Below are 18,902 nucleotides of genomic sequence, written 5' to 3' on the forward strand. Positions count from 1 at the left end.
TTTTATTTATATTTACCTAATCTCAAAACCAGCACACAGGAGAAAAAGTCTGCATTCACTCATAAGTACTTATAATATTATAAATTTTTGGTGATCAAAATGGGATATGTCAATGAAAATCAGCACAAATTAATTTAATGATGGTTTAATTAATTATTAATTAATTATCAACCATTAATAATTAATTACTGATTATTAACAATAAAATAAGCTAAATTACCAATTAATTATTAATTAATACATTACAAAATAACCAAAGTGTTCCGTGAACATTTCAGGATTTGTGAAGTGTTCTGTCGTAGAAAAAGTTTGAGAACCCCTGTACTATATGATGATTACCCTCCTGATATTGCGAGGATTTTTTAATGTTATAGAATCACAATATTTCAATTGGAAAAACAAGATCTATAGACAGGTTGAAGGCATGGGTAGCCCTCTATCTCCAACCTTTGGCAAACTATTTTTTGAACCATCTGGAAGATACCTTGTTCTTATCCATTCATCCCTAACCCTCTCACTGGTTTCGTTATGTTGATGTTTTTGCTGTTTGGCCTGATTCCGAAATTGAACTTGCCACTTTCCTACAATGGATCAATAGCCTTCATCCATGCATTCAATTCACCATGGAAAAAGAAAATGCTGGTAGTTTACCATTCTTGGACATCCTTCTTACGCACATAGCCTCCAGTAATTTATCAACCAGTGTTTATCGAAAACCTACCTTTACTGGCAGATACATTCATCTAAAGTCTGCTTATCACACCTCTCAAAAAATTGGTGTTATAAAGTCTTTAATTAATAGAGCACAATGCATGCTCCTCTCCCTCAAGCCTACAACAAGAACTTCTATCGAAACTTTAATGGAATTTAATGGTTACAACCGCTAATCAAATCCAGTAGATAATTGACTCATATGTTCCAACATATGAGTCAATTATCTGCTTCATAAAGAAGCAGATAATTGCAGGGTTCCTATCCCTTATATTCCTGGTATCTCTAAACCAATGAGAACTTTGAAGTATCACCTTACTCCCACATATTTTCCTATCAACAAACTCTCTCATTTGCCATTTACAAAAGACAACCTGTCACCTCTATCATTAGCTAGCATTTACCAGATACCTTGTGAATGTAATCTGACATACTTTGGGCAGACAGGCCATTCTGTGGAAAAAGAATTAATGATCATTAATATTATATTAAATACATGAAACCTCAAAAGTCTGGTACAACACAATACTGACACTAAACACAGTATCCAGTAGGATGAAACTCATCTTCTGCATAGAAGCAGTTTTAAATATGAATGCCTTTACAAAGAAAGTTACAAAGCCCTTTTACACTGGCCAAATCTGAATCGGAACGATTGTCTCTCTCCTCCAAAAGTTTGGAAGATTCTCATTTTATGCAATCATCAAAAATAGTTTTATTATTATTTATAGCATGCAGCAACAGTTTTCAATTGGCAAACCACCGATTGTTGTATATATACCTTATAATCCCGTTTCTTTGATTTGCTTGTTTCTATGCACTGATTATGTACTGTTATTTTCAGTACGAAATATCTGAACTTTCATTTCATTAAAGTTAATTACCATGATTATCGGGTAATTTGTTTTAGTCATTTTCTTTATCAGTGCACATTGCAGTGATGTAATAAAATCTGATGTATAGAAAAGTTCAAAAATATTATGGAAATGCATTATTAAAAAAAAAAGTTAAGTCCTTCATATTCTGTCAAACTATTTTTTTAAAAAATACTTTTTCTTCTGCTTTTGCCCATTCCTGTTTATAAAACGTTTGCAAATCTGAAGTTTAGAAAACATTTCAAGACGGTGGCGAAGGACTCTGATTAGCAGAGATAAGTGGTTATTCAATTATATAATGATCTGATCAGAACATATCAGTGTGCTAAAATCTGATCACCAGGATTTGAACAAGAGGAATAACCATGAAAAGGGTACACTGGCCGATAACATTCTAATTGCAGAATTTGGTAGATGGAAGATGAAGGCTAACATAATTAGTGAAATTGCTGCAAGGTATTTACAGGATTGATGCTGGGGAGATTTTTCGTTTGTTAGAATAACAGGACGGATCAAGGAAGCATTCTTGTAAGTTGTGAAAGGAGGTGGTAAGTAAGAGGGTAAGAAGTGGCTTTTTTTTTTTTTTTTTTCCATGGAGAGCATTGCCTGATAGAGTGGTAAGTGTGTAGAGGGTGAATAGGTTTAAAGAGTGGCATGATAGACTGTGTTGTCTAGGATGGGCCTCCTGCAATAAGTCCTGTGACTCCATAGAGGTCCTGAATAATAATAAAATTTAGTATGTAAGTCATACTTGGAAGTGATCACTATTTAGTTTTGAGCAGAATAAAACTGAATTTCATATTGAAAAGAATAACATGTAGGAAAGTTTTAAAGTTGAGCATCTCTCAGATGTGAACTGTAGACTAAAATACACAAAGATTATTAAAGAAAAAATGAAAGAGTTTGAGAACAGCAACCAAACCTTGGAGATTCAGTGGCAAGCCTTGAAGAAAACCCGGATTGATTCAGCCAGAGAGGAACCAAACCTTGGAGATTCAGTGGCAAGCCTTGAAGTAAACACTGATTGATTCAGCCAGAGAGGCAGTGAGGTTGTCTGCAAGGATAGAAAAATCAGAACTCCATGGTGGACACAGGAAGTTAAAGAGGCAGTGAAAGAAAAGAAGAAAGCATATCAAAAGTTCCTGACAAATAAGTCAGCTTGTGCTCTGAGAGAATACAGTGACAAATGTAAGAAAGCTAAACACTGTGTAAAACTAGCTAAACAAAAGTCATGGGAGGACTTTGGCAAGAACACAGAAAATAAATATCAAGAAGGTGGTAAGATATTCTGGTGGTTGTTGAAGAAGCTTAGAAATGGAGGAAAGAGAGCTGTAAAAGGAGTTAGAGATGATAAAGGTGAAATGAAAACTGGAGAAAAAGATATCCTTGAAGTATGGAGTAATTACTCTGAAAAATTGCTAATTGAAACAAGCAGTGATAGCACAGTGGTAAAAAACACTCAACAGTCCTACAGTCAGGAATACATATCCATACTTGAAGTAGAAAAAGCCATCAAAGGCTTGAAATGTGGAAAGACAGCAGGAGTAGATGATATTTGACCAGAAATGCTGAAGTATGGTGGTATAAAAGTCTTACAGTGGCTGCACTGCATAATTCGGAAAGCCTGGACAGAGGGATGAATTCTCGATGATTGGAGTAGAGCTCTCATAGTACCATATATAAAAAGGAAAATAAAACTAAATGTGAGAATTACAGAGGTATTTCCCTACTGAGTGTTCCTGGCAAGATTTATGCAAGTATACTTGAGAAACGGTTGAGAAGAATTGTGGAAGAAAAGCTTGGTGAAGAATAAGCTTTATTCAGGCCAAATAGAGGCTGTCAGGATCAGATCTTCACTTTACGACAAATAGTTGAGAAAGCATGGGAATATAACAATGATCTATATTGAAGTTTTGTCGCTCTGGAAAATTCATATGACAAGGTGCCAAGAGAGAAGCTATTCAATACGGTACAGTTATATGGTGTCAATGGGGCATTATATCAAGCAATACTTAGTCTTTATTTGAGTTGTAAGTCAGCAGTTAGAATTGAAGGAAGTACAGGAAGATGGTTTAATTAAATATGGTGTGAGACAAGGATGTACATTATCCCCTCTGTTATTCATTATCTACAGGGTGTTCGGGATAAATTTGACATATTTATAATTAATTATATTTTTCCGTAAGTTACATGTATTAACACACACTTCTCTTCATTTAAAAGTTTGGACCCTTCTTCATTCATATACAAGATGTCAGAAAGGATGGATAGCTGGAACCCACCTGAATCATGGAAGAGAATAACTTGTATCATGATGATTCGTGCCCGCCATCAAAATAAGGATATTACGACTGCTGCCCAATGCTCCCTGAATACAGTAAAAACAATCAGGCATGAACTAGAGACTTGCAATGGTGACTACGAGGATGTAGCAAGAAGAAAGATCCCTAGCAGACGATCTGATTGCATTCGTACAGCAGAATTCCTCGCAAATCTGCAGGAACAGGTGTTGAAGAACCCTGGCATTGGAATTCGGGCTTTGTTCGTGGAGTTGCTAACTGTAGTCAAGCCCTGGATAACAAGGGTAGCCAATGGTAGGCCGTATGTATGGCAGCAGGATTCGGCCCCTTGCCACACCTCTGGGAAAAGTCAAAAATGGTTGTCTGAAAATTTCTACGACTTCACCAGTCCAAATGTTTGGCCTCCAAACTCCCCAGACCTTAACCCCATGGATTATTTTGTATGGGGCGCAGTTGAAAAAGACACCAATCGCACTTCCAGTAATACAAAAGCCCAGTTAATGGATAAAATTAAAACAGTTTTTGCGGCCCTTCCCAGGGAGACTGTAGCATCAGCTTGTTCGAGGTTCCGAAGCAGAATTGAAGCTGTGATCGATGCTAATGGTGGTTATTTTGATTAAATCTTGTTGATAGTATTGTAATTAACTCTGCCTGTAATGTTTTTTTGTCAATTCATTAAATTTAATAGATACAAAGAAGATTTTCTTTTTCCTTACGAAACTGTCAAATTTTTCCCGAACACCCTGTATATGGATCACATTATGAATGAAAGTGGTATTAAACATGATATCAAAATTGGAGATGTTAATGTCAGGCTCTTTGCTTTATGTGGATGATGTTATACTTCTAAATAAATCCGCTAGAAGTTTGCAAGATTCCCTGACTAAATTGATTAACTGTTGTAATAGATATGGTATAAAGGTCAGCAATAACAAGACAAAGACAATGAAAATAGGCAGAATCATTGAAAATGTCAACTGTGTTGTGAATGGGGAACCTGTGGAACAAGTAAAACATTTCAGCTACTTAGGCACGATTTTTAGTGAAGATGGTAAATTAAATATGGAAATAGTCAACAGAATCAACAAAGCTGTATGGTAGGAAGTCAACTGAATAAATTCATATGGAATAAGAGAGAAATTAGTCGGAACGCTAAATTAGCTGTATACAAGACAGTGTTCAAACCAGTTTTAACTTATGGATCTGAGAGCTGAGTCAGAAGTAAAACACTTGACCAAAGACTAGAGACCGCAGATATGAGAGTCCTGAGAAAGATTAGAGGCGTGAACAGATGGCATCAATGGCAATATCATATTAAAAACAAGAATATTAGGAAAGAACTTGACATTGTCAGCATCCAGGAATGCGTTAGCAGAGCTAATCTCAGGTGGTATGGTCACTTAAACAGAATGGACGAGGAAAGATTAGCAAAACAAGTGTTCCCTGCCAGGTTGGCAGGAAAACGACCCAGAGGAAGACCAAGATATAGGTGGATTGATACTGTACAAAGTTCTTTAGATGATAGAAATATAGGATCTGATAATGTTGGAGTCTTGACAATAGATTGATTTGAAGGAAAATTGTAGGTAGGAAGTTAGTAATGATGTAAATTTTTCATGTAGTACTATCATATCCTGTACACTTCTTGAGGGTACATGGCAGGAATTTGATGATGTAAATCATACTCTTCCAATTTTAGCTTATCAAAAAAGACTAAAATGGGAAGGGTATGATTTTACAAACTATTTAAAAAAAAAAAAAGCCTCCCTCTGCCAGAAAGTCATAAGAAAATTATCAGCTCTCTCTCTCTAATGCTTTTAATTTTCTGAAAGAGAAATGATTTAAATAGACACAAAGAAAAGTTCCTTTTGGTCTTTATTTATAAACTTTATTTTAAGTGCCAATGCTTCTAATATGTTTACCAGATTAACAATCTAATGAATGTATGTATGTATGCAAGTCAACTGTTCATATAATAGTTTTCTTCAGCTGAATTATATGAAGCTTTTCATTAGCTAGACCAGAAAAATATTAATATGATGATGGCAACAAATAATGATAGTTTTGACAGCACTTTGAATGATACAGCTACATTTATGATAATATATAATACATCCTCATAATTAAAAGGTCTCAAAGTCTGTTATCACTATATCTTTTCAGTGACATGGGTAACATTAGTCTAGTGCTTTCCTTATAATGACAAGTAATGAAAAAAAAAGTAGACATCTTTGAAAGAAGTTATTTTAGACTGCATTCCATTGACAACCACTTTGTTATGGAAGAAGACAAGTAGCAAACAACGTAACTAAATATACTATATTATATAAAAATATCTGAAAACACAAATAATAGTATGTGCACAACCTGCACACACTTTAATTTAGAGCAGATGCTTTTAACTCTGCTAAAAATAACTGGACTCTCACAAAGTTCCCACTTTTTACTAAAACAGTCAATATGTTAAAAAAAGAGGGGGAAATGAATTCCGAAAAATACTTAAAAAACAAGAGATATAATAAATTCACCAAGTTATAACACCAAAAGTACCTATAAAAGTGGTGAAAACAGTTCTAAACTGGAATAATCTCTTAGCATAATAGTTTTCATATAAAATATTTTTAGACATCAGCAATATCATTGGCAAGGTATAGTTTTTCAATAAACAACATTTTAAAACATGGTTTTGAAACTTATTAGCAATGAGTTATCTTACATAAGATAACAGATTAAATTATGCACCTGTTTAAATACTGGAAATTTTATAATGGAAGCATTTAGTAATAACATTAAATCTATAAAAAAAAATATAAAGGCACAAATTATGTTCTGATAAACCGGAATTATAAGGAGTTAAAATATAAAATTAATTCTAATTTGTAAATTTGATTAAAACTTAATCTTGTTTCAGTACAATAAATCAGACTTAAAAATTACTGCAAATAAAGTTAATACCTATGCTTTGGAATAACTTAAATGGAATATATATCATCATCATCAAAATCCTGCCATGTACCCTCAAGAGGTGTACAGGATGTGATAGTAGTACATGAAAAATTGACATCATTACTAACTTCCTATCTACAATTTTCCTCCAAATCAGTCTGTTACTTGACTCCAACATTATGAAATCTTATATTTCTATCATCTAAGGCACTTTGTACCGTATCAATCCACCTATATCTTGGTCTTCCTCTGGGTCGTTTTCCTGCCAACCTGGCAGAGAACACTTGTTTTGCTAATCTTTCCTCGCCCATTCTGTTTAAGTGACCATACCACCTGAGATTAGCTCTGCTAACGCATTCATGGATGCTGACAACGTCAATTTCTTTCCTAATATCCTAATTTTTAATACGATATTGCCATTGATGCTATCTGTTCATGCCTCTAATCTTTCTCAGGACGCTCATATCTGCAGTCTCTAGTCTTTGGTCAAGTGTTTTACTTCTGATCCCGCTTTCAGATCCATAAGTTAAAATTGGTTTGAACACTGTCTTGTATACAGCTAATTTAGTTTTCCGACTAATTTATATATATATATATATATTCCATTTAAGTTATTCCAAAGCATAGGTATTAATATATATATATATATATATATAATACCAGCAAAAATCACATAAATTTAATAGTGTTTTTAATATTTGGAAATACTTATGTACATCAATGTATTTTCAATATCAGCTAGGATTTACACCATCACTTTCGAGTCCAGCTTCATGCCTGTTAGTAGTCTCCCTTGACATAAGAGGTTCTCCAATAACTTGTCTATCCTCTAAAGCAGGTGTACTTAATTGAGTAAACTGAGATTTAGGAACTGTAACTGCCACCCTCCATAAAATCAAAGCCAGTATTACTGACCATGTATGTGTAATTCCTAGGAGAAATGCCAGAGTGCCATACATATAATAATAACCAACAGCACATAACATCTGCCAAGTAATAAATAGCAGCATTAGCAGGTGGCACCACATATATGACAACAGACTGTATGATGGTGCTCCACCATCTAAAAGACTTCGATGATGGTGATAAAGACAATGGGATATTGACAAAGTTAATGGAATAAAGAATGTCACAAGCTGAAATAAATATGAACAAATTAATTTTTTTTTTCAAAACTGTAATAAATTATCAATATATACCAAAACTTTCAATATGAAACTATGTTATGATCATAAACAAAACCTGCAACTAAAACAAATGAAAATAATTAAATGCTTTTCAAAAATGTTAAAAGGTTTCCAATGCAAGATCTGGATAAACATTGCTGCACTGATAGGCCTTGTGAAAGACAAGCAGTTGTGTCCCTCTGTATCAATCTGAGTAAGCACATGCAAAGGGTACCTAATATCTGATATGATGTGTTATTGACAATCAGAGTTTAAGTTGCTTAAGTTAAAGGGAATCAGATGATAGGTTACTGCCACATGCCTGTGATTGGAGGAGTGACTTTGCTAGGCCCTGACAAACAAAAAAACAATGACCTTTCAAAATTTTTCTTTCCAGTTGAATCTGAAGAATTTTACACAGAAGGAAAGAAAATTTTTGAAAAATCGCTGGAATACATGGTTATGACTTTTCTGAATGATGCTGTGCAATATCTAGAAGGGAAGCAAGTATAAGGAAAATTACAGGTGAAAGAATGATAGGTATAACAAGGATTGCTTGGGTTAGATGCTAATAAGGCTGTGGGAATGGATGACATATCACCACATATTTTTAAAGAATGCACATAAATACTTAGTCTATTATTTGCAAGTCTTGTAGTGGGGAAGGTTCCTAAGGTGTGGAAAGAAGGCAAAATAACACCTCTCCACAAGCATGGTTTGAGAATAGAAATTTCCAATTATAGCTTAGGCTGTATTTCTGGAGTTGGATCAAAGTGTTGGAAAAATTAGAAATAGAATACAGGATTGGACTGATGGACATAAGATTCTCTACAATGGTGAGCATGGGTTTCTGAAAGGCATGTCTTGTTTTAGCAATCATCTATGTTTTATGATAAGGTGACAAATGTGTTAGATACGGGAGATTCATATACAGATTTTTTTTTTTTTTTTTTTTTTCACTTTGCAAAGGCATTTAATAGATTACCACATGATAGATTAGTGTATAAGCTGCAGAAGATGGGATTAGATAATAGGAAGATTGCTTTCTAAAAAGTACCAGCAAGTTGTGTATGATAGAGCAGCGTCTTAGAAAAGGAAGTTGACCAGTGGCATGCCTCAGGATTCTGTTATTGAGTCCCTACTGTTTAACTTGTTTGTTAATGATATTTCATGTGGATTGACTAAGAATCTTCAAATGTTTACCAATGCTGCAAAGTTAGGTAGAATTATCAAGAGTAATGCAGATAATTAATTCTCTACAGGAAGATTTTAACAAGACTTTTTAGGTCTATTCAAATTTGGACAAATGAGTGGGGTTTAGTTTTAATATTAATAAATGCAAGGCGTAGCACTTTGGGATACAGAGATATAAGAATATGCATCCGCTTCCTGAAGCTGTACTTCAGGAAGTGGATGAGATTCTGGATCTTGGAGTGATGGTAGACAGCAGACTGAAGTTCCTAGGGCACATTGCAAGTGCTGCAAAGACTGCATATTGTATTGATGCTATGATAAAAATTATCATACATAGACATGTAAGGATAAGATGGTGGTGCTGCTGCTATATATGACACTGGTCAGACCACATATGGACTATTATGCTCAGATTTGGTCACCTGGTTTTCATTATGATGTGGAAATGCTATAGAGGGTCCAAAGACGAATGACCAAAGTGATATCAGGACACAGTGGAATGTTGATTATAATTTGAGGGAATGTGGATTACACAGGTTGGTGGATAGAAGGAAAAGAGGAGATATGATAGAGACCAAGTTAGTTAAGGGATTCTATTAGATTAATACAGAATGAATTATAAAAAAAAGTGGATGTTAAGATGGGAAGAACGAGAAGCTATCCCTCGAAATTGTATAATGATGTGATGAAGAAGAGTGTGAGGGATCTATTTTTTTAATGTGGGGAGTTGTTAGTCAGTGGAATGCATTGTTGGAGTGTATTGTCAATGTAGGTAGTGTAAATAACTTCAAAGGTCATCATGACAGACATGCTGGTTGAGTGGCCTCCCATGAAGAGTATCGACTCCACAGAGGTTACCAAAATAATAATAATCTGCCAGTAATCAGTGCGACAGGCAAATGGTGGATACTTGAGAAATGAGCTGACCTAAGCTACAATATCTGCAGCCTCGTTTCCCTTGATTCCAATGTGACTTGTAATTTAACAGAAGTGTACATGTGTACATTTAAGTATAGCTCTAGACTTTATTGCCTAAAGAGAAGTTTGCGAGTCTGATAGGGTGGTATGTCTTCCCTTCATTTTCTGGAGTTTGTCTCAGAATTCTTTAGTGTAAGTTTTTCTTGTTATGGAGGATATATTTTGGATCCAAGATTCCTTTTGACTAAAATCTGACTATGACGAGGCAGACATATCTGACTAATGCTAGACGTGTCTTCCTCGAGCCCATTTGCAAGCAATAAGTTTGTTGTCATGGGGGCTTCTTTGGAAGATACTCCAAGCTTTCTTCTGAGCTTCTTTGGATGCTATGCAATTGCTATTCCACAATGGCTTAGGGAGACACTGAAATTGACTAGAAGTTTTAGGAATTGCAGTTGTGGCAGCTTGTGTAATACAATTCACTACACTGCTCATGGAAGAGGAGCTAACAATTGCAGAATCAAATTCTGCCAATGATGAGAAGGGGGGACCAGTCAGCTTGCTCATTTTTCTATTATCTCTTTCTTTTAAGGTTACACAGTGATTAGTATTCATATTTACGAATTTAGGGACACAAAATACACCTGTTGAAATGATTATTTTACTTATTATTAATAAAATAATAACTGACGTTTCGAACCCTGTATTGAGGTCATCATCAAAAAGATACGAGTATATGTAAACAAGCTACATGTTCTTGCACTCTACAAAGGTAAATTGAATCTATGCTGTTAATTGATCTTTTACTTAGCCTGACCTCTAATGGTAAAAACAAACAAACAAGAAAAAATAAAAAATAAATCCTGCTGAAGTCCTCCTGTACTAAGATTTTCTTCTGGATTTGTACAGTTTAGGTTGCAATTGAATATTAATTTAAAAAACATTTCACCAATTCTTCTTGTATTGAGATTTTTCTTTGGCTTGTTCTGGTTACTATGATGGTTGCAAATAGGTCCTCCACATTCTTGAGATGGTTAGACTGTCATTTTTGTTCAGGTTAGGATTGTGTTTGAGCATTTCACATGCTTCTTTAAATTTAAATTTCCTCTCGAACCTCTCAAATTTTTCTAATATGATATCTGTGATGGAGTGCATGGTTGCTCATGCAGAAAAGGGGATATCACAGGAAAGTGATCACTCCCAAATACATTCTCATTAGTTTCCCACTTGAAGAGTGGAAAAAGGGAGGGTGAGCTGATAGTTTTGTCAAACAGTGAATGTTCAGAAGGTATTGCTTCTTGTATTTAAGAGGGAGAGATTGTTGTCAAGCATACATGCAATAATGTTTCCCTTGATGTTTATTTGAACACTATCCCACAGATCATTGTGTTTGTTTAAATTACCCAGAAGAACGATATCCAGTAATTTATCATCCAGGACAGCTGAAATTTTTCTTTCAAGATCCAAAATGGAATGAATGAATGAATGAATGTTGTTAGATGCTAAATCTTTTTTAGTCACCCGAAGTTGGTTCCGTATCAAGGAAAAACTTGCACGAACATACATTGCATGAGCTTTAATTGCTCTGTACTTTGTATTCCATTCCTTTAACTGTTTGTTCTACACTGATGATGTACTGTTACTTTCAGTACAAAATATTTGTACCTTTAATTCATTCAAGAATTGTTTTATTGGTTTTATATATGTTAACTTATTAATTTTAATTATGCCACAGGTACGTCTAAAGATTAGACTATTTCTTTGCAATCTACAATCAGTTGTTCAACTGTCTGCTGAAATTATTTTAGGTTTTAAAAATAATATACTATATTTTCACCATATAAAAACTATGTATGTACAACTAAAGAAATTCAGTAGTGTAAGCCCCCCCCCAAATTCCAAATATTGCTACTTTTACTGCTGCTGATTGTCATTTCAAATAAGCTATATCTTAGAAATACTAGATAATAATCCTCTTATCTGAAGGTCAAGGACTAAATTCTTAGCTTACTCTCACTGCTATTGAGAAAGAAAGAACACTTCCCCAGAAGTTACACTAAGGCGCTTCAAGCTGTAGTACAAAATACCGCAGCAACGTCTTGTTTTGTTTTCAATTATTTTCTAAACAGAAATACTGATTCCCCACACCCTTAAGAGGCTGATTCAGTATTTATATCAAAATAATTTCTTAATTTATAATAAATCAGTTTTAATTTTATTATAGAAACTTTATAAATTAATTAATACAATTATATAGGAAAGGAAGGATTTGATGTGTTAAAAAAATGTGCATACGTATGTATTACATAAGTACTGTTTTTTTTGGGTGGGGGGGGGTTTGCCCAACTATTAATCCTGCAGATATTTCAAATAATTTATTTTCACAAACATTCACAAGACAATTATTATTATAAACGTAAATTACTTGGGGAGCATGCTCACGCATTTTAGCGTAAAATAGTAGTAAAAGTATAGCTACTTCAAAAGTACACCATATCTAAACTAGGGGTAAATGTATTTTTTCAAATGTGAAGTGATTTATTTTTTGTACTACAAGAAAATAGCATATAATAATAAGAAAATATGTTTTGTTTTTTTAATTGAGTGATTATTTTAGAACAAAATGTTATTTAAAACGTTCTTTCTTTGCTTGGTTTTTCAAAAGAAAGTGCACATTATTTTCTTACTATTTTAGCCAAATGAACATCAGAAATAATCATAGAATGACATTAACTATAACAGAATTTCAACCTTTATAACCTCTTGATTAGAAGAGTGAACTGTGTCATCTGGAATTTCCTCTATTAGGAAATTCCCAGTCAATATTTTGGTTGTTTGAGATACAGGTATCCCTCGATTAACATGGTTAATTAATCCCTCAATGTTACCATGTTACCGCGTATATCAAAATCGCATTAATCAAATCTAATAATGGTAAAAATTACAATTCATCCATGATCAATTACTGTATTAATAATTCGTTTTATATGGTACTCCTTTAGGAAAGATAAAAAATTAATGCAAAGTAAATGTTTAATAAATAATTGTAACTATATTATTTACTGCAATTTTTTTATCAAAAGAAGTTATCAAGAGTCATTTGAACAATTTTAGTTTTTTCTTATCAGCATGAATTCTACGATAACAAGTAAAATGACTCTCTAGACCCGGGCAAACAAGCAATAAAACATAGGAAAAACACTGCGAATATAATGCATGATGGTACAAATTAAGTGGATATTGAATCCAACGTTATTTCATAGCTGAATATAGAAACTACAAGAGTTTCGTGCCGAATATATAGAAACTAAAAGTTTCGGCGGATGCAAGCATAAGCAACCTTATGGGCAACTCGTAGTAAAGGTGGAGTAAGCTCCAGATCACTTTAATTAGTATTTTCCATAAATGTAAAGCACATCTCCTAGAGGACATGTCTGATAAATAAGTCTTTGGCTCTCTATTTCAGTATTACATGATGGTTTATTTATTTTCAGTTACAATCTAGAAATTATTGAACAAAGAATAAAAAACAACAAAAATAAACCATACTATACTGACATCGGAGGTCGCGGTATCTCAGATACAATTTACTGTCAAATATCACAAACCTGTACATAACGTGTTAAACCAAACTGACAGCAAAAAAAAAACAGTGCGGAATATCACTCGTAACATATGAATGCACAGCTACTCATGACTTCCAAGCTATATACTGAATTGTGTAAGAATATTTATATTAAACATTTTGCGTGTATCTGTCAGACCAGCTGCGAGCTCCACAGGGTTAAAGGTGCGTTAATCAAAACTCTTGCCGCGTATATCAAGGGATTGCCACAATTAATTTCGCCACGTTAAGCAAGGGATACCTGTATATTCATTTTGGAAGATGTTACTTAAAACACTGTATAAATTATTTTTTATGTTAATTTCCGAAGTTTGTGATAATATGATTACTCAGAGATGCACATATAGCATCTGTTTTACACAGATGCTATCTGTGTAAACCAATAATTATTATTAATAAGAGACCTCCAGGGAGTCTGGCACTCATCAAGGGAGGCTACATACTACATGCACCAGCTATTATACTTATTATCAAAGAAGACCTCAAGGAGTCAAAAACTCATCTGGGAGGTCCTTTTATCACACACACACACACACACACATCTCATCATATCGTGTCTTAAACACACTCAAACTCCATGCAGACACCACACTCACAGGCAAGGCATTACAATCATTCACAACTCTGCATGAAAAAAACCTGCCTCTCACTCGCCTACTCACACCCTCTTTATACAGTTTCCAGGGATGACCTCTGGTTCTCCCCTGATCTCCCACTATTCTCTGTAGAACTTCACCACCACTGATCCTATAACAACCCCTTACCAACTTGTAGGTCTCTATCATATCTCCCCCTCTTCCTTCTCTCCACCAGACTCTGCAAATTACGTCTTCTCAATCTTTCCTCATACTCAACATTCCAGAGGTCAGAAACTACCTTAGTCAGTTGCCTTTGGACCCTTTCCAACATCTCTTCATCCTTCTGAGAACCCAGTGACCAAATCTGGGCACAATAGTCCATGTGTGGCCTAATCAAAGCCTTATACAATGGAACACGAATCTCCCTACTTCTACACATCAGTGTCCTCCGCATCATTCCCAGAAGTCTTTGTGTTGTCTTCACAATTTTGGCGATGCGTCCTCTAAATTTTAGATCCTTATCCACTATCATCCCCAGTTCTCTTATTTCCTCTACTTCCAACAATATATTCTCACCAAGCATAAATTCTGCATCCCATCTTTGTTTTCCAAATTTTAAAATCTTACATTTTGCAACATTGAACTCACATCCCCATTTGCTTGCCCAATCACTCAATTTATTCAAGTCTTCTTGCAAGGCCACAACATCTTCACTACACTTTATGGTTCATCCCATCATCTGCAAACAACTGAATATCTCCATCCAAATCTTCGCCAATATCATTAATATACAAGTTAAATAGTAATGGTCCTAAAACAGACCACCTGAGGCACTCCACTAGTGACTTTCCTTTTCCTGGATATCGCACCCCCATACACAACTTGTTGATACCTATCAGATAGCCAGTCTCCAATCCAATGCACTAATCTAATATTCAACCCCAACTGCTTTAGTTTGACTGTCAACTTATCATGAGGTACTCTATCAAAAGCTTTTGCGAAATCCAAGTATATTACTGTGTATCCTTCTCCTCTGTCCAAGGAAGCAGTCACTTTATTGTAATAAGTAGATTACTAAAACACGACCTCCCTTTAGCAAATCCATGCTATCCATCAAAGATTATACCATTGTTGTCAACCCAACTCTGGATCCTAGTTCTCACAAGCTTCTCCAACAACTTAACCACAACACCTGACACAGAGATAGGCCTATAGTTTGATGCTTGAGTTCGATCACCTCCTTTATGAAGTGGCACAATCTTGCCCTCCTTCCACTCTTTAGGAACTTGACCAAGTGCAAGACTCGTATTAAAAAAATATGTCAAGGCAGGTGTCAACTCTCTGGCACATTCCTTCAGAATATGCGGTGATATTCTATCAAGTCCCACAGCCTTATTTATATCTAGTTTACTCAACTCCCCAAACACCTCTTGCTCACTTACAGTCAGTCTCTCCTCCCCATCATCAACTGCTCTCAATCTCTCCATGAAGTCACATTCACAAGATTGAAAGATCTTTATGAACTGCTCATTAAGTATCTCCACCACACATTCTGCAACAGCTGTCTTTATACCATTTCCTCCAATCAATGTCATCCTTCCATAATCATTCTTTCTTTTGCTGGCTACATATCGAAAGAACTCCCTAGGATTCTTTTTGGCTTCATTAGCTAACTGCTGTTCATACCTGTCTTTAGCTACTCTAAACCAACCAAGTCACCCTCCTTACCTGGTCTTTGTAGACCTCATGAAATTGGTTACTTACTTCCACTTCTCTTATGCTACCTTCACGATGCCCTTTTTCTCTGTATCGCATGCTTAATCTCTTTATTCATCCATCTCACACCTACCTTATTTAACCTTCTCACCCGTGGAATACATTTAGACATTGCATCTACTAAATAGTTTTTGAAAATCCCCCAAAGCTGCATTGACTTCTTTTCCAGCTAACTCCTCATTCCATGCTACACTTGCAAGCTGTCTCCTAAGCTCTTCATAATCACCCCCCCCCCCTTCTAGTTCCATATATACCCTTTTCTTACAGAGATCCTCACACTGCTGGCAACCACCCAGGTAATCACCTCATGGTCATTTTCACCAATTGGTGGATGATTTGACACCTCATTTATAATTACATCCTCTGATGAGATGACCAAATCCAAGATCCTTAATCCTCGTGTGTCCCCTCTGTTACATACTGTCTGAGGTAGTTATCCCTCAAAAACTCAATAAACTCATTTTCTTTACTTCCAGTTGCTATCTCTTCATTCCAGTCTATATTGCCATAATTAAAATCACCCATAATGATCACCCTTTTCTTATTTGCTTGGCTTATTTGACTATACATTTCACTATCACCACCATCCACATTACCAGGCCTATAACAACATCCCACCAAGTATTTGATTCTATTCACCTCTATCTCACACCATACTGCCTCAAAACCACTGGCCCTATTTCCCTCTTGCATCTCTACCTTGTATGGACATAACTCTTTCTCTATCATCAATAGCACCCCCTCCCTTTTTACCCCTTCTATCCTCACGAAAAACATCATACCTTTCCATCTCTGTTCCTGTCAGGATGTCGTCCTCATCTAACCGTGTCTCACTTATTCCGACAATCTTTGGGTGAACAGACGCAATTAGTGCAACTATTTCATCCACCTCTTATACTTCTAGCATTGGTATACAAACACAACAGCTCATTTCTGGATCTACAGCTAGTTCCACTGATACCACTCACTCGATGTGATCTCTCCATGCTGGACTGGGGCCATTTCCCTTTCTGCTTCTTCATTTTAGAACCCTTTGCAATTCCATCTGTTTCCTTTTGATCCCTGGTCATCCCATTTCTTTCCTGCCTACATATGCTCTCACCTCCTCTTGGAGCATCCACCTTTCTCACGCTGTGTACCCCTGTCCACCCTGAGCCTCCCCGTTTCCCAGCTCCTCTTGCACACCCATTCTCTCATTTTCTATACTCATACCACTCACTTCCCCATTCATATCCACTTCTTCAATCTCTCCTATCTTACTCTCCTGCTCTTCCACATCACTCCCCTCTCGATCTGATTCATTCTCTGTATTCACTTCTCTACCTTGCAGCAGCAGTCTCTCCAAGCGACTCACACCATAACCACTCAAATGCAGTCCATCGTTCCCATACAGCTCACTTCGTCCTTCAAACTCATTCCACACATTAACAAACTGTACTCCCATCTCCTCACACATTTCAGCCAGAATATCATTCATAATCCTTGCTCTCTGCCTCATTTCACCACAATCATACCTAGGCAACACACTGACTACCCTTCTTGTCACACTATTCTCTTTTATCTTTCCAAGCAGCCTCCTGATATTCATTTTGACATGCTCTTTGTTCTCTCTCAAATGATTTGTACCAATTAATACTATTAACTCTTTTGCTCGCTCCCACCTCATATCCAATGCAATATTCTTGAATTCGTTCACACTGCTTGCACTCACAACATCCAATGGCAATCCATTCCAATCATGCACAATCTTATGAGAGAAAAATCTAGACCACAATCTAGCACTTCTTAGCAGCATTCATTCTCAGCTTCCAAAGATGCATTCTTGTCCTTTCCTCACCCTCCATAAATTGCAAAATTCCATCAAACTGAAATCCTGTATGACCTTTTCAGAAGTTCATAAGTCTCAATCATAGCACTCCTCTTTCTCCTGTTAGCTAGTGTCTGCAGTCTACAAATTCTCAATCTGTCTTCATAATCAGTATTCCATAATCCTGATATCAATTTTAACACTCTCTCCAATATATCAGAATCACAACTGAAACCAGACCTGTGCGCAATAGTGCAAGTGAGGTCTTATCAACGCCTCATAAAGAGGCAAAATGACATCCTTATCTTTACATGTGAACATTCGTTTCAGCATTGCAATTATCTTTTGAGTTGTATTTGCAATCTTCACAACATGACCCCTGAACTTCAACTTCCTATCTACTAACACTCCAAGATCCCCAGCCTCATCAGTTTCTTCAAAGTAAGTTGCACAATCCCACCAATATAATATGACATTGGATATCAGCAGCATTCCTGATTACCCTACCTATCTTTGCATCATCAGCAAATAGCTGTATGTTGCTTGCCAAATCTTTCCCAATATCATTAATGTATAGATTGAATAACAATGGACCAAGCCTGATCCTTTTGGTACACCAATGATTACCTTAAATCTTGCAGACTTGCATCCTCCACAAACCACTTTTTGATATCTGTCAGTTAGCCATCCTCTTATCCTTGCTAATGTTGTATAATTCAAACCCATATTCTCCAATGTATGCAACAGTTTACCATACTGTATTCTGTCAAAAGCCTTAGCAAAATCCAAAAGTATCATGATGTATCCATTCCTCTTGTCAAGTACAATGGTAACATTGTTATAGAATGTGAGTAAGTTGCTAAAACATGACCTTCCCCTTAGTAAACCCATGTTGTTCATTGCAAAGTAGAGATTCACTGTTAACCTATTTCTGAATGCAAGCCCTAACCAATTTTTCGAAAATCTTCACCACTCCTAAGATACTAATTGGTCGATAGGTGGATAC

General features: G+C 35.7%; 1 protein-coding gene across 3 annotated transcripts in view; it reads right to left on the bottom strand.

Moving 5' to 3' along the window:
• Positions 1-5,769: 5,769 nt before the first annotated feature.
• LOC150101723 (transmembrane protein 62-like) overlaps positions 5,770-18,902 on the bottom strand; it is a 280,792-nt gene continuing 267,659 nt past the window's right edge. For 2 of the 3 annotated variants that reach the window (XM_090400377.1, XM_090400376.1), the window contains one exon: positions 5,770-7,968. In XM_090400377.1, coding sequence (XP_090256503.1) covers positions 7,567-7,968 — 402 coding nt within the window. In that variant the 3' untranslated portion in view covers positions 5,770-7,566. The remainder of the gene's footprint in view (positions 7,969-18,902) is intronic. The other variant, XM_090400378.1, reaches the window with a different exon arrangement.

This window comes from Typopeltis vanoorti, chromosome 11 (genome assembly GCF_054136105.1).
Source record: "Typopeltis vanoorti isolate ZY-2024b chromosome 11, IOZ_Tvanoo_1.0, whole genome shotgun sequence".
NCBI lineage: Eukaryota > Metazoa > Arthropoda > Arachnida > Uropygi > Thelyphonidae > Typopeltis > Typopeltis vanoorti.